The sequence below is a fragment of the Pseudopodoces humilis genome, chromosome 3 (genome assembly GCF_049639895.1).
Source record: "Pseudopodoces humilis isolate 2021_Gansu_Grassland_sample_001 chromosome 3, ASM4963989v1, whole genome shotgun sequence".
Taxonomy (NCBI): domain Eukaryota; kingdom Metazoa; phylum Chordata; class Aves; order Passeriformes; family Paridae; genus Pseudopodoces; species Pseudopodoces humilis.
The window spans coordinates 53,548,071-53,565,074 of NC_142202.1; the positions used below are offsets into that span (position 1 = coordinate 53,548,071).

The 17,004-nt window shown below is 41.9% G+C and overlaps 1 protein-coding gene across 3 annotated transcripts in view; it reads right to left on the bottom strand.

Annotated features, from left to right (window-relative positions):
- Positions 1–1,901: 1,901 nt before the first annotated feature.
- SYNJ2 (synaptojanin 2) overlaps positions 1,902–17,004 on the bottom strand; it is a 65,773-nt gene continuing 50,670 nt past the window's right edge. For all 3 annotated transcript variants that reach the window (XM_005518427.3, XM_014263669.2, XM_014263670.2), the window contains 10 exons: positions 16,452–16,569; positions 14,438–14,656; positions 13,093–13,171; positions 11,551–11,719; positions 10,980–11,129; positions 8,257–8,391; positions 7,121–7,233; positions 6,291–6,399; positions 4,813–5,015; positions 1,902–3,047 (listed from right to left, as the gene is read on the bottom strand). In XM_005518427.3, coding sequence (XP_005518484.2) covers positions 2,268–3,047; positions 4,813–5,015; positions 6,291–6,399; positions 7,121–7,233; positions 8,257–8,391; positions 10,980–11,129; positions 11,551–11,719; positions 13,093–13,171; positions 14,438–14,656; positions 16,452–16,569 — 2,075 coding nt within the window. In that variant the 3' untranslated portion in view covers positions 1,902–2,267. The remainder of the gene's footprint in view (positions 3,048–4,812; positions 5,016–6,290; positions 6,400–7,120; positions 7,234–8,256; positions 8,392–10,979; positions 11,130–11,550; positions 11,720–13,092; positions 13,172–14,437; positions 14,657–16,451; positions 16,570–17,004) is intronic.

Consider the following 17,004-nt stretch of genomic DNA (forward strand, 5'->3'; position numbering starts at 1 on the left):
TAGACTTGTGTCTGGTAAATCATTTGTACCTGGCTTCACAGCTGCCATCAATTTTTGCCAAGTGCTGGGCTCATGACTGGAAAAATGTCAGGGGATAACCACTCCCCACAACCCATTATATGTCCCTGAAGACTGATTTCTATATCAGCTGTCCCTGAGGACACTGATTTCCATCAATTATGTCCCAGTGAGGATGGGCAGCAGAGATGGGAACAGAGCTGTGCTGTGGGTTCCCTGGTTGTGGACATTATATAATAATAAGGGTTCAGGTTACTTGGCCTCTTTTCACATGGTGGAGCCTGGCTTAATCCCAAAGGAGAAGGAAAGAATCACTGGCTCCTGCTGTCTGAGTTCTCTGTAGTGATTTCCCAAACATGGAACAAGTCTGGCTCTGCTTTGCTTCCTCTGACCATTGAAACTAGAACCAGGTCACAAGCAGGTCACAAGCTCCTGCTTCTGAGAAAACACTTGGCTGGGATGTTGGGCACCAATGTGGAAGGTAATTTACTGAGACAGGAGATTCCTCATTCTGTGCTGTAACCTTTTCAGCTGGACTGTCTGTCCCCTTCTCTTGATTTGCTGTGACTGAGCAATATCTGCTGTCACTGATAGCATAAACCAGCGAACTGCCGGGATTCATCCTTCAGCGGGCAGCTTGCCACAGACGCAGACATAAGATAGAATGCTAAAGGCCACATCCGTCTCTTATTCAAGGAGAGTAATAAAGCAGATTTTATTTGACTTGTATAAATCCAGTTTAATTGGCTTTCCTGCTAACACTTTCATTAACATGTAAATTAGCTGTCCTAGAGCTGTTAATTATCTTTGCAGAAAATGTTGGATGTGGTCATATTCCCTACTCTTTCTCTTTTACTGCTACTGTTCTATACTGAGATGTGCCCATAAATCTTCACTGTATTTTTTTTTAAGAGGAGGACTAAGAGGCAAAGGCATATCATCTTGTAGGGAAACGAGTATCTTATATTATTCACCAGCCTGCAACCACGTTAAACTGACACTCAGGCGAGAAACTTAGCACTGGGCTTTATGGGCTTGGCCTTTGAAGGTTCTGGGGATTTTTTTTAAAGTGTCTGGCAAACAAGAGAGCAGAGGAGGATGACAGGTGCTCAAAGGCAGCATCCCCTCTTACAGGATGTCTTGTGTTCAAAATTTGGCAGTGGCAGAGAAACAGGTAGGCATTGTGAGGAAGAAAATGGCTAAATTCCCAGTGTTTGGGAAGCTCAGAACAAGCCAATTAATTTTCCTATGGAAAAAGGAAAAAAAAAACAACCTTCTTTTTAAATACATCTTAAATTATTTTTTTAAAATTAGTTGTTTTTTCAGCTTCACCACCTGCTTAAAAATGTTCTCCTTCCTTTAATAATGAAAGCTCTTGGTGCTTAACAAGTTACCATGACAAGTTGCAATCTGGTTATTAACTGCCTGCTTTGCACAAATGGCATCTATCATGTGCAGTTCTACGCCCCAGGCAAGGCAAAAAGGACCAGCTCATTCCTCATCTACACAGTGGAGATAGAAGACTGACATGGCATTTGCCTATGAAGACACAGAGCGGGAACAGGGACACAAGTACTCAATTGCCAAACTGCCTTTAGCATAAGACGTGCCCAAGCCAATACCTGTGGAATCAGCTGGTCCCAACCATTCCCCATTTTTCCTCAGGAGCTGCACAGACAACGCACAAGCAGCCTGTAGCATTTCTTTGCAGTGAAACAGCGTGTGGAAATCTACAATCCCTCTTCAAGGTGTGCTGTTGGACATGGGCTTGGGAACAAAGAGCAGGGTGAGTTTTGGAAACTTGCAGCAGAGTAATACCAGTGTTACTGCTGTTGTCATTCCACCTTTGGATATTCATTCCAAAGTAACTGTGGCAGCCCAACTCTTCGAAGTAAGGATGCTTTATTTCAAACAGAGATTGATTAAAATATACATTTCACAGGAAAATGTTTTTCTTAATGTCTTTTTTCCGTACATGTTCTTACATATGATTTGTACCTGAAATGAAATAAAACATCTTAAGGTAGATTAATAAAAAGAAATAACTTAGAATAAGGAAGTTTTCAAATGAATTGTAGGTAATGTTAGGTTGTATGTTCTCTATATACTTCCCTCCAGGGGTCGTATCTTTAAATGTGAAAATGAAATGTAGCATGGACAGATGACCTAGTTCATTAAATAAAAAAAGATTTATTTTTTATTTTGCATCATAATTATGATTTCTTTTGGAACAAATAAGAGGGCAAAATTTACAATTCTAAATCAGTATTTGTTTTCATTAAGGTGTTTTTGTTTTGTTCTAAGACGAGCAGTTTGTTGAACCCGTCTGCCACTGCACTGCTGTCTTCATCATCACTAAATGTAACCCAGTGACTGAAATCTTTCAGATTGGGGTGACTTAAATTTTCTGAAGTGTGTGCTGAAGAAGTAGCTGATGGTGCCTGTATGGAAAGAGGGAAGGAGGAATGCATGTCCAGGTCCAGAAGATTGGTGTTCTCTGGAAGGGAGCTGGTATCCAGTCGTTGTGGATGCTGGCCTGCTGGTGCAGAAGGGCCCTGGAGCTTCGCCGTCAGTTCTGCAGCACTTGGTGCCAAGGGCTGAGTTGTGCTGTTTTTTGGGCCGGCAGAGGCTGTGGGACCTGAGAGAGCAGGACCATGAGTCTGGGGACAAGACCCAGGGTTGTTGTTGTTGGAGTTGAACAGTGACCCACTAAAAAGGGGGCTGTCACTGCTCTGGAGAACTTGGAGATGAAAAGCTGCAGGAGCTGACTTCTTTCTTCGTGGTGGCACCTTTGGAGCAAAGGGAGCGTTCTGGGGAGGCAGTACAATGGCCTCAGCTGTGCTTGCTGACAGGGGCTGCCTTTCACTGCTCCCCCTGCTCTCCTGAGGCTTCCCAGCTTGTGTTCTGGGCTTAGGGACTGGAGTGATCTTGGTTGGACTAAGAATAGCTCCAGCTTCTAGATGGGGTTCTAGTAAGCCAAAAGGAGACTGTGCTGTCTGTTGGTCAAATAGATCTTCTGGAGACGTGGCCTGAGGAGGAAATGGAAGAAGAAATGTGAAAACAAAAAGGGACCTTAAACACTGAGTCACTACTGGTGCAAGTCTAACTGACAGCATTACTAAGAAAAGCTGACAGTCCTGGAAGAAAAAAAAGCAGTACAAAGAGGAGGTTTGACAGCACCGTTCTCCACTGTAGCTCCTGGGCTCTGGGCTCATGCATCGTGCCTTGCACTCACCTTCAGAGAGCTGCTGAAGGACCAGGACCCTACAAGCCTGTTCACTCACAGCTTCACTCACAGAGGACTCAAAGTCCTCTCTCAGGACTCTCCGACCGTCTCCCTTTTCAGGTTAGGATTTTGCTCTGGGCCAAATTAACACAGTTCTGAGGAGTTATTTATTTGTTACATCTCTCTGCTGACTAATATTACTTAAGCAGGATTGCATAGGGAGGCCTTTAGGTGTAGCTTATTTGGATAGATAAGATGGAAGAAGAATTACCTTAAGCTAACCCAGTACATGCATTGAGGCTCTGTCCTGTCTCACTGATGCTGGCAACTGAAGATAAAAATAAGCTTTAATACCCAGTCTAGCATACATCCACCATTTAATGGTATATAAATAACAAGCACAGCTCAGTCTAGGAGCAAGGGCTGCTTCAGATTTCTCACACTTTGTGTGATTCAATGAAAGCATTTAAATTCTTTATTACTCTTGCGTAGTATTAAAAGATAATGCACAGGATTTTTCATGCAGGCGAAATATTTAGTCAGTATCTCATGCTGGACATATCCCTTGCCACTTCTTCCTAAGTGCTGTTAAGTTGTTTATGTTTGACTGTGGTAGAGGGGGATTAGGTAGAGGTATTCAAGTACACAACTCCCATTTGACCTCCCTCAGATGGAGGAAGGAGTGGAATTCCAGGGCAGAGTCAAACTGAAATAGATCTATTCCTGCAGAAGCTCTCACATAACTAACATCAAAATAGCAATCCCTCTCAGCACCTTTCAAGAGTGACCTGGGAATGGCAACAACTTCAACAAAACAAACTGACCACTCTTTGGCTTAGACTGTGCTGTCTGGGTTGGGGTTTTTTTGGTGAATCTGCTAAGTAAAGATAGCTAAGTCCATTATAGAGAAGAGGTGAATGCCTTTACCAAAGGAAGGTAAGGCAGGAGCCCTAAGAATTTGGAAGAGAACTTCCTTAGCAGAGATTCTGTCAAAGGAAGAATATAGAAAGTTATATTTGTCTTTCTCTTGTACTCAAATTCCTTTATAAATTAGATAATCATTTTAGCAGCTCTAGAGGTTAACTATTGTCTCTGTTGTAGAGACCTGACATACATTAAAACCTGAACACCTACAGCTTTGTATTTTTGAGAACATGAACTCTTGAGTAGACTCCAGAATTCAAACTGAAAGGCTGAGTCACATTACAAGGTGTGCAAGAAAAGCAAGAAAGGACACAGAACTGACGAAGAAGAAGCCACCTCAAATCTTTACAGAGCAGACCACTCATGGTCAAAAGTAGAGGCTGTGATAAAGTACAAGTGAGTCTTAAATCCTGACAAGGTTTAGACAAACCAGAAGAAAAACAAACAAAGAGAATGGACTGACAAAAAGAAAAGCTGAAGATGGCTCTCTTTCTTGCATTTGTATGCCTTGGTGGCTGTAATACACAAAATTATTCCAGCACCTGCTGACATGACCGGACTGCCTGCAAAAAACAACCAGCCCACCCCTCCATCATTTACACTGTGTAATGGAAGCTGGATACATTTTGCTGCAACTCTCTTACATTTTCCACCTTGACTCCGGTCCTTTGCAGGGGCACTGGCTTCTTTGGAGTTGGAACTTTGGGTGGTGGACGATGAGGCACAGGCACCGCTCCTGCCTGTGACCCTTGAAATTGTGTTGACTTTGTGATGCTGGGAAGAGCCTCAGGTTTGGAGGAAATTTGGTTTCTTGTTGGAACAGGCTTTACTCCATCTTCCTGTACTCCTGAAAAGCAAAACCAAATATGGCATCTTGGCCTGCTCAGAACATAGATTCAAGATAATTTCTTTCACAACCATGTTTCCCCGTGCCTATACGGCCAACTCAGGCCAAGAAGGTAGGTTTTGGAGCTAAGCACAGACCACTGCAATCCTGTAACATCTGTAAGAGGCTGTTAGGGAAAAACTTCCCTATCTGAAATAATTTCATGCCAAATCAGCAGTGCTGTGCCACCATTTGGTCAAGTGGAAAAAACACTGGCTGGGGGTTCAGGAGTCCTGGGCTCAAGCTCTGAGTGTCCTTTTGCCATTATCTGGAAAACCAAATTAATGGTACCAAGTGCATCTTGTAGAGTACTTTGGAGAGAACTGTAAATGCCAAGTGGTGGTATAGCATAAGGGACTGGAAGTGATGCTGACCAAACTACTTTTCTTACCCACACCAAGTGAATGTGAATTTCCAAATCAATGGAGAGTAAATCTGATTTCAAAATGAAATGAAAACCACTGAGGAACAAACATCAAGATGCCTTTATCATATTTCTAAATAAATGGGATTATTCCAGATTGTATTCATTCTACATATAAATGAAAGGGGATAATTTTCTCCTAAACTGAGAGCCTTGCAAACTCAGGTAGCCATTTTCATTCATACCTCATCAGCAGAAAGACTGCATACAACCCTGGAGGGTACATTGACAGTACCTAAGCTAGTTTTGTGTTCTGACTTGCCCTTGCAAGAAGCTCGCTTCTCCAGGGACTATGCAGAGAGCCTAAACACAGAGTAGCCTTTTAGCTTAGCTATTCAAGCTGAAGTAGTGCAAGCTTTTATCTAGGTTACAGCTATATTTGCTGTCCAAAAGTGAACAGAATCCAGGTTATTTCTCCTAAAGCTGCATTTGCTCTGTAGTTCTGCTTGGAATAGTGAGCATTCAGTAAATAGAGCAGCAAATATCCTTTATGCAACTCTGAGCAAACATGGGCACCATCAGTTTAGTAAAATCCCATCTTTGTATTTTAATTTTTCTGACTAAATCTGGGCATAAATAATCCTAGGTTCTTCTAGTAGCAGGTTCTACAACAAAATATAAAATTTTAATTACCTTGAAAAAAAGGTTAATATTATCAGAACTGACAGAGAATACCACATACAATTTGGCAAGAATGTGTTCAAGTGAAATTCTGAATAGGAATATGTGCATCTGGGCTATGGCAAGATGAATACACCTACAGCTTTCTTTATTTAAAGATTTTTAGAAGTCAGTCAGAAAGCTGTGCTTACCTCCTTTGGCCTCCATAAGACATCTAATAGCTTCTTCTGCTTCCTCAGCTGTGGTGGTTTTGATCTGTTTGACGTTGTAAGGTTTGCTTATTCCAGTCCGGACTTTGGGCTTTACAAAAACATAGGAGAACGAGTCATCTTCAGAGAACTGAGATTTTTCTTGTACACCTCTAATTTTACAGCTAAGTTCATACATCTGTAAGATTCAGTTTTTGCAAGTGGCTACTCAGTGATCTATAAACACTAAAGAAATGGGAATCTTTTAGCAAATTGTACATCTTTGCTGCCAGCTGAGAGAAGGCCAGTGCCTGAGTGCCATAGCCATCCCTTCCTCAATGTGTTAGGGTCCCCATCCAGCAAGACAGAACGGGGCGGGGGAGGGTGCATTTCCACATTTTGGTCTTGGTCTCCTCAGGGGACTAACAGCCTTGCTGGCAGTGGTCAAGATTTTTCCTGCATTCTGGGCACTAGCATGGCCCACCAAAACAGAGGTAAAAAAATAATTAAACCACATGATGATGGAGTTAAAAATTCAAGTTAGCATTTTAGCAAAATTCAAGAAAGCAGCAACAGTGCTCTGGTCTTACACCACTCATTCTCCCTCTCCCTCATTGGCCTTCCTAACTCCTGTTAATTTATTAACATTTTTCTGCTGCCTAACAGGGCCTGGAGTTTAGTATTACAGTACAAGAAGTTATCTTGGCATTTTCAGCTCAGACATGTGATGGACTTCCTTCCTTGTATAACAGGTGCATCCTGTACGTGATTGTCAGTGTGGATGGGAGGGATCAGGACAATGGCAAGGGGCCATGCTGAGCAGCAGGACTCACTGGCTGCTGAGGGGCTCCAGGAAGCAGCTTTGCTGTTGCCAGGATGGAGCAGGTGGAATGGCTTCCTGGAGAGAGGGAACCATCTGAGGGGGACTTTTTGCCTGATGTTCCAGCTGGAAGAGGAATAAAAAAATGGCTTTTTACATTCAAGAGCTGGTACAAAATTTTACCTGCAATGGAGCAAAACCAATGTGCATACCATCACCCTCTAAAAATCTTGAACTGTTTCAGGAAGCAGTTTTGTGTTAGTCTTTCTTTCATTTAATTAATTAGATAACCTCAGCTGAGCATTAACATTGCATTCTAGGCACAGAAATACAGATACCAGTGTTGGCACTTCTGTGCAACAGACACAAAAATGAATGGGAATAATCCTAAAGAGCTCATTTTCTATCAGGAAGACAGAGCATCCCAGAACTTCTAATTTAAGTCTGGAAAATGTACACAAAAGAGAATTTTGGGCTGCAAGAAAAGCATGATGTATAGCTTGTCTAATACAGGAGGCAAAGATGATTATGCTCATGTAGCAATCACCTTTCATCCAGAAGTAACCATAAAAACAGGAGCAGCACAGCTCCTGTTGTGGCATCTCAGGGGGGCAGAGCTCAGGTAAAGAGCATCACTTCCCTTTGTGCCTCACTGAAAATCATAATCTACTTTGCATTTCCTTCATAAACACAAGAATTGCTGGCAAATAAGGAAAGTACAAGAAACGTCCAGAGTAAGTATTTTGTCAAAGTTTTTTAAAATTCTGATTACAATTAATTAAGAATCAAAAAAACTGCAGGAAAACACTCAGTGACTTCAGAAGCCAGCACACATAAATACCAAAATCTTTATTGCCACAAAGTGGCTGCTTAACCCACTAACCTGAGTGGTGAGCTGGTATGAAACATATGGGCTATTCTATCCTTACTAAAGACATTTTTTTGTGGTGTGTATCTGTCATCCTGAAGACAAACTTCTCCCATTACTAATGGCAGTAATGCTCAGGCTGAAACAGGCTGGGAAGCAAGTACAAGTCCCTCGACAACCTGACATTTCAGAACAAGGTATTCCTTTCTTTGTCACCCAGACGTGGCAGGCAAAAACTGTTCAGCTGGGGCCGGCACCACATTAAACAATGTTCAACTCACCAGGAGGGGGAGGCCTCTGTGGTGGCTGAAGCGGCCGAGGCCTGGTAGGAATGGACAAAGACCTGCTTGGAATCCGGCGGCTGCATTCCCCACTTGCCTCCATCTCCCGCTTCAAATCGGCCAGGTCTGCATCATCTAGGGACATTTTAGAAATGTCTGTATTAGGTACCCACTGGGTGAGGTGCACACCAGATCTGAGAGGTCAGGAGAGAGGCGACTATAAGTGGCAAGCCTCAGCCAGGTCTCTCAGCAACACAACAGCTCCATTCACATTTTCTGCTCTCCCCCAGTGTCTGCCTGCTCCCACTGCAGGAAACATCTACCCTTTTGTCAAATGCTTCTTTCTCTCTCTCTCCCTTTCCACCATTTATTAGCTGTTTGCACCAGCACAACTGATTCCAGGGTTACTGGGCACCGTGTTGGTTTCTGAGATTTTCACAGCCAGACTTAGTAGCAACCTGCTTCCACTCAAACTGTCATGGCTAGTCATGGTGAATTCCTTGCTTTCCATCTCAAACACAGGAATTCCATTTGAGGATTGGACACCTTTTCTTGCACAGGAGAACAGTTTTTATACCAGAGAAAAATTTCTGCTTTCCATCAACATCTTCTAACAGGTACAGCTGCCTCAATCTGATAGCTGTTTGCTGCACCTTACATCACTAATTACTCAGTCTTTCATCTCAACCTTTCTGACAGCTGGAGAGGCAAGTATGGATTGCTTTATTCTCCCCCATCTGTTATAGTGAAGACTTTCATTTCAGTCCTCTCACCCTGCCATGGCTGCCCAGTTATGCAGCTTTATGCCCAGTTATGCAGTTCTTTAGAGCTCCAAGGTTCACTGGGGTTAGTTTTGTCCCTATGTTTTGGAGAGATGGGGAAGGAATTATGCAGCAGCAGTCTCTTGCACTTCAGGCATTTGTAAACAAGTTCTTGTTTTTTGGAAAGCTGTGCTCTGCAGGGAATCACGAGCTGCCTCACGGCTTCCTGCTCCCACTCAGCAGCAGATGGAGGCCACAGAGACAGAGCCTGTGGTCTGCCCAGCCCGCCCTCCCCGTGCTCGCTGCAATTTCAGTACTTCTAAGCTGCAGACACGGGCTCATCAGTAGGACCCAAGGAGTCGTGCAGGCACCTGGAGGCATGGTTTGAAGTTCAGTGAAACTGAACACAACAAAAGCCAGCCATTACCACTCAATTCCATCCCTGAAAGGCTGCTGGCAGGGACATCAGTTTCGTGAAGCTGTGCCCTTCCCTGACCTCAGAAACACACATACATGCTATTGTGCCTGTCACTGTTTTCCATCTGTCTGCCACCAGCTACGCAGTCATCATACCTTCAATTAGGAGTTACTCAGGCAGAATTGGAAGCTTATGGAGGAATCTGAAATTGCAGACACTTTAAGATTAATTGAATATATCATATTTTGAGTTATCTGAGATCACGAACTCACCCTGACCTTCTTCAAACTATACTCCATAACCTCTATTTACTTTGTGATATTTTTTGTGGAGAAGAGTTAGTCTGAGTGACAAGACTCACTGCAATTCTCTGTGGCTTAATGAATCATCACACAGTAGGCCAGAGGTGCTTGGAGGGCAAGGCACCCTATAATACAAAGTGATTGACTTCACAGTATTTAATAATGACTGATTACTCCTTTACTCAGGGAGAGGCTTTTGGGTCTGGCCACACTGAACCCAGCCTATGACTCAAGGTGGGCAAAAAAGCCATAAACCACTCTGTTTGGAAAATCTGTCTGTGTGTGAGTGTACAAATTCCATTCAATCTTTCTGAACTCTACCTCTGACTCAACCTTTGAAGGTATTAAAAGTTTTCACTTTTATATCAAAAGACAAAGCACTTCTGAGAGAGTGCAGACTGACAGCTACTGAATCACTTGCTGTCACAATTAGGTGTTTAATACATATCACAGCCTGTCAATGCTTGTCCACTGAAGCACATCCTGATCACATCCCGTTGTGAGACCACAATGGGCTTGGCTAGTTCTTGCTGCAGTTTTTATCAGTTTTCTATCCACAGCTTTATCTACTTTTTACCAAGTCACTTCACAATCATGTGCAAATGAGCCAGGTAACCGAGGAAAAAGGTAACACATTTATGAAGAACCTAAAGAATGACTATATATATATATATATATATATATATATATATATATATATATATTTTCTATGAATCTTGACTCCATCAGAAAAAAAACCAAACGAGAACAAAGGAGAAAATTCAGGCCTCTGAAGTAATTTGAACACAATAACCTACCAGCTTACAGCTGACTGCTCTGCCTCTGCTGCTGCTCAAAGGACAGAGTTGAGCCCATCACTGAATCAACAGGATTCTTTTGGTTTGATTTTGCTTTGGCCCTCACCAATAAGAAAATAGCATGCAATTTTTTTTTGTATGTTCTGGTGCCAAGCAACATCAAATGGATGAAAAGATTTAATTTCCTCCAGCTAGAAAAGGAAAACCAGCATTTTTCAGCTTTCCTGCCTTGCCCTGGCCTAGAGAGAAGAACTTAAATTTCATCATTTGTATTGCTGTTATGCCTGAGGACCTCAGTAACAGTCCCTAACTCAAGGGAAGCTGAGCATGAATAGGTACTACAGGAGAACCTAGAATGAAAATATAAATGAACAGGGAAATCAACACAACAGGAAAATAAACAACAATCCTTCAGGTCTTACCTTAAGGAAGGTGGATACTTTACCTTTATATAGGCGGGGGGTTTGCCCAGATTTGTTTGAAAGAGCTACAGATGTGCAGTGTCCAGGGCGCTCCAACATATCTTCTGCTGTGTCTGCTACTAGGTGTTGACACAGAGCATCCTCTAAATAATCATCTTCATCCTCTATATCACCTGGATTAAAATATTAGATAACAAAGAATTAATGAGCAAATTCATTCTCTGTCTCTCTACACTACCAATTAATTAATCTATACTATCAGTTAATTTAATATTAAATTTATTGGCTGGGCAAGATTCTTGTATGTGAATGAAACACACCACCCCATGTGTTTCATTACAAGTCTGTCTCTACAGACAGTTGTACCATACATTGAATTTCCTAACATATAACACTAAATAGACAGGATGATCTAAGTAACAGTTCTATGCCCAGGCACAGAGTCAGGTCCCAGCTTTAATTACAGTTGTCTTTTTAAGAAATGTGGCTTCATCACAAATTAAGGTGCCACTGACACTCATACTGTACCTTCTCTCTGCAACCAAAGCCAGCAAAGCAATTTCTCACTACTTACCTTAGAAACATGTTGCTTACCTTCTGACTCATAGTCCAAACTTGAGAAGTCAAAATTTTCTTCCAGAAGATGGGAGTTTGCCGTGGGGGACATAGGGACAACACTGTCTCGTTTTCGAGCAATTTCCTCCTGAAGGCCCTTTAGCCAGTCCTTAGTCTTGGGCTGGATCCTCACTGTTCTGCCTCTAACCTAAGCACACAGAAAGAATTGTTTCCCTTTGCCAAGCACCTTTACAAAACAAGAATGCTTGAACAGAATAAGCAAGTGCTGCCAGCCTGTTTGGAATCACATAGATCACAGATTCTGAGTTGGATGGTACCCAGAAGGATCATCAAGTCCAACTGTTAAGGGAATGGCCCATACAGGCATTGAACACAGGGCTCTGATGCTATTAGCACCATTCTCTGACCAAGCTGTACAACTGCTTCAGAAATTGAGGCAACTAAAGCTTCAGTTCAGAAGCTAAATGGAAAGGCAACACTCTTCTTATTCCCATAACCACATTTTCAGACTTTAAAAATATGCTTGAAAGAAAATGAGCTTCACAGCTCAAAAGTAATGCTTCTGCATTTGGGAAATACTGGAGAAATAGGTGAACCATCAAATATCATCAAAACACTGGAATTACAATATTGGCATGGGAGGGTGCCATTTTTGAGACAGCAGCTTTAAAGCACACAGGAGTTTTGTACCTGCTGCCACCTGTAAGGAGACTCTGACCAGAAAATCTCATATATGATGTATATGGAACATGTATTTTCAAACAGATTAGGACTTCAGCTGTTTAAGTGTGTTGCTCTATGACATTTGCACCAAAATGCAGACAAGCCAGCAGCTTTGGCAGGAAAATCAGTTTGAAAAGTTCCTAACTCATATTCCCAGCAGCATTACATACTGTGTGCATACAACTGTGTTTCAGTCTGTGCTATAAATTACATCAATGGCAGTAGTCAAATTAGAAGATAAAACTGCAAACATGAAAGAAGAATGAGAGTTAAATCCATTATTTCAGTATTAAGTTTACAGGGCAGCCCCACAGTTTTTCAACAGGGGGTTGATAATTTGTAGAGTATGTGTGTGGGAAGGAAAAGCAGAGGATGGGAAGGTAAACAGCCACTGCCAATGCTGGATTTACCGCTGAAGCCAATGAATCATGTTGCTACAGCTTAGCGGAAGAAGCCTATTTGATACATTGGGGAAACAAAAAATCTCCACACCACAATCCTGAGGATGCTTTGGGAACAGTATAAAGCTACACAGAAGGTCGGGAGAACTGCTTCAAGTGGACACAACCATGAAGAAGTCCACGTGTTCTGAGCTGGTGCCAGGGGCCAGAGCCTAAGCATGGCTTGGGATCCATGAAAAGTCACCTCATGCCATCCTGAAACTAAAATACTGCATGAATAGCTTCAGCAGATGTGAAAGTTAAGGACTTCATGAGCACTAACTTTCTTTGAGATAATGCTACTTGATTTAGGTAGAAACTCAAGTACCTCATTCTCAGCAACCACTTTTGAGAAATTTGTTACGAAATTATTATTATAGGTTTGAGAAAGTCTTACTTTGGCACCATCTATATCCATAACACGAAGAGCTGACTTGCTGTCTGCAAATGTCACCAGCATTTGACCTCCACAGATCCTAGTGAAAAAAGGCAGAGGAGAAAAACCACTTTATTTCACCACTGAATAAAACCCTTTGAAGGCTAGCATGATAGAAAACTACCATATAGATCTATATACAGGATGCATATGCGGTGCTATGCATTTGATTTTAGTTGTATTTCCTTCACAATTCTACTTGAGGAGAAACAGGTGATCTATTAATCCCAGCCAGGCTTCTCTTTTCTTCAGTCCTCCCTTGTGTGACCCCAGCACCCTGCCCTTTTCTGGATCACCCCTGGAACAGCAGGACAAACATCTCAGTCGCTGTTGACAGGATACCCAGTGCAATATCTACACTCCCTCTAACTTACACTTCCTCTAACTCCTCCACAGACTAACTTCCGTGGTTCTGCATATCCTGCACCGCAGAGGACGTGATGCTCCCAAAGACTAATATTCCACTAAGATCTAAAGCAATTAAAAATAAAATAAACCAAGAACTATCCACCAAGACATGTTGTTTTCTTGTTCCTTTTCTTCACAAGCATGGTGGTGCTGCTTTTCTTGCATGGCTGCTTTTGAACCCTCAGCTTATGTTGGTGCTTCATAAAACTATACAACAACAGGTCATCAGCCTTCTCCATGGATAAATGAATCAAATAAACATGAACAAGTTTTTGGTAGTGTTTCCCAGAGGTCAACTGTTAGGTCTTTTGCCTGTATTTCTCAAAACAGAAGTCTCAAAGCTGTGCTGGAGCCCTGTAGAGAATCAATCAGAATGAAATTAAGCTGCTCTGCCAGAAGGTATCACAGTCTCCCTCTTAAACCCAGTGGGTGATAACTCTGCAAGAAGCTGTACTGTTAACAAACAAGCAAAATCACCCCCAACAGGAAAGAGAGATGCCAGGAAATCCTGCCAAGTGTGAAAGAGTGGTGGAAGAGAGCAGACCCCCTTCGAGGAGGTGAAGCAGGGCCTGAGGATCCACCAGAAGCAGCAATGCTTGGAAGTGAGGCCTGAATCTAAAGACAATGATTTACATCAAAGTCTCTGCTTTAAGGTGTTGTCCTGAATAAAATTCTCTTCCATTCAGACAAGAGAACTGTTAGATTATTTCTTTAAAAGGTGTTGAGAGGTACAAGATATTCAAAACACTTGCATTCAGTTTCTAATGAAGAATTGAAAGCGCAGCAAAGGAATTCTACATACTTCCTTCCAAAACAAAGTTAACTCTGTCAGGACAAAAGGGATCTTCTAGTCTGTGGTTTTTAATTGATGCCATGCCATTTCAGATCCCAGACTCACCTGACCAGAACAACAGTGCCATAATCCTCAAACATCTGCATAAGCTCTGTACGCAAGTCTTCAGGAAATTCATTCTTCTCTTCAGGTGTTGGTGATAGCAGATTTACCACTACTGTGGCATCCAGTGGTCCCTGGAAGGATGACACTTCTCGGAAAACATTGTCACGGGCAGCTTCATTAACTTCCTGAACTTCCACTTCTACAATAGCTAACACTGGCCTACACAGAACAAAGGAAAAATACTTATTTAAAAATAAAAAGTGGTTATATAAAATTTAAATCTCTATAAAGAAGGGGGATGGGTAAACTTAATTTTTTCTGCAGTGGTGAACATCATGCATAAGCACTATTAATTATATTTCCCAGTCCTGCATTAGCTGAATGTAACAGTGAAGACACACGTAAGTGAATTGAAATAACAATTGTATGCAGCACTTACAGCAAACCTACAGACCAAAATATCAGAATACTTCACTCATTATCAAACAGCTGTGGCCACAAACATCCATAAATCAGGATGGATTATTTTCTGTTAGACAAGGCCACATGTCTTCTTCCAAAAACTAAGAATAAGGTATTCTGGATCTATAATGTTGTCATGTAGCAAATACATGCCAATCCTTTACACTATAAGCAGCCAACACTGCAAACTTGTTTCTTGAGCCATTTCTTACAAATTACTTCTCTGTGTGTTAGATCTGAATAAAATTGAGAGAGCTGTCTGAAAGAGTAGAACTCATCTCATCTCAGTGGGTGCAATCCACATTCTCAGATTTTTCACCTGCACATACACACAGAGCAGTGACTGGGACGGCTGCTCTTACAACTGTGTCAAAATTGCTGCCTTCTACTTGCAATAGATCTGGCTCTTGAATACACATTATCAGAACATATGAAAGCAACAACAGCAGGGCTAGGAAGGGATAATAAAGGGGAAAAATGTATAGGAAGCATTAACTATTTCCATAAGCATTGTGAATCATAATGCATTTCCATATGTCACAAAAATACAGCTATGCCCTTTTTCTAGCACAAACCTTGGGAAAGCAAACCTGCTGACTGTAATTAAAAAGAAGCTTTTGGAGTCAAGTTTGCTGAAATAGAAAACCATGTATAACAGCCATGTTTCACAGATTGCATCCTCAGGGTCCTATATAATGAGAGCAGCAGCTCCACTGTGCTTTGCAGAACTCAGCAATGTCAGAGCCTTGACACAGAGAAATTGATTGCAAGAGGCATGTTCTTCCATTGCTAGAGGAATACAGAACAGTCCTAGCATGCAAGAGCACCACCAGAAGCACACAGACAGCTACTGGGGGTCACTGAGCACTGCTAGGAGGAGCAATATTGCAGCATTTCCACAAAGCATGCAAGGGTTGAGACAAATATTCTCAATGTAAGGGACCTTTCAAAGTGTATTTATTACAGAATTTGTTTCTCAGAAGTGAAGCAAAGAACAAGTTTATCAAAGATAGGTTATTAATATTCCTAAAGAGAAGTTAATGACATAGACCAACCAGCACTAGTCTTTGATTTTTCTATCTTCTTCCATTTCTGTTTTTAAAGGAGGCACAGAAGGCCCACACTTGAGTACTGTGAAGAGGCCAAACTTGTCCCTGTGTGGCCTGGCTTGCACCTCTTCAGGCCACACAGTCCCAACCTCCTCCTTGCCTGCAGCAAGCTGAGTGAAAATCCATCAGAGCAGCTTCCTTAGGTATCAGAGCTTTTCCAAAACCAAGCAACAGAAAGCTCTGTTTTCTATACCTCTTGCTGCAACTTATTCAACCCTTGCTGCAATCACTGTGCAGAAAAAAATAAATACATGACTGTAGATACTTGCCACTCTGGTATAAAACTCACCATGAGAGTTTAAAACCCATCAAGCAGATACTGAACATGGAATAAGGGTGTAATTCCTGTTTTAATCAGACTTGGTCCCTCACTCTGAATGTGTAATTCAGCATGACACATTTTAACCTGGCCCATTTTAACCTCTCTCTGAGTGTTTAGTTACCTGTGGTCAGATGCTTGCAGCTCTGCTCTCCCATAGTACATCAAGGCTCCAGGGGTCCAAGTGTGCCTGATTTTAGTATCAGCACTCAGATCACTGTCCAGAAGATTGATCTCTCCAGCTATGCAGCACAAAACATGATTTAAAATTCACTCAAATCTAGTTTTACTAACAGTTAAGCACTATTTTATTAGGAAGCACTCCACAGACCCTAGTAGTGGGAGGTGGGGGTTTTTTGTTCTTGTGTATATATATGTCATTCAAGGATGAGCTTGTATCCTACAAGATGTACAAATTAGGGACTAGATAGACAAAAAAAGAGAAAGGACTGGGAATGCAACTGAGACAGCTGATCAGTAGAGTAAGACTGCAAAATCGTTGACCTGAATGTCACACAATTAATCATCTGTACAACATGGGTTGATAGAGTCCTATTAGTATTTTACCTCCTACCTCAACACTGAGCATAAAACCAGACACTGTACTTGGACATTATTTTGCAAATCTCAATATTAGACAAGGATTGGAGAGATAATACACAATAGATAGGAGAAAC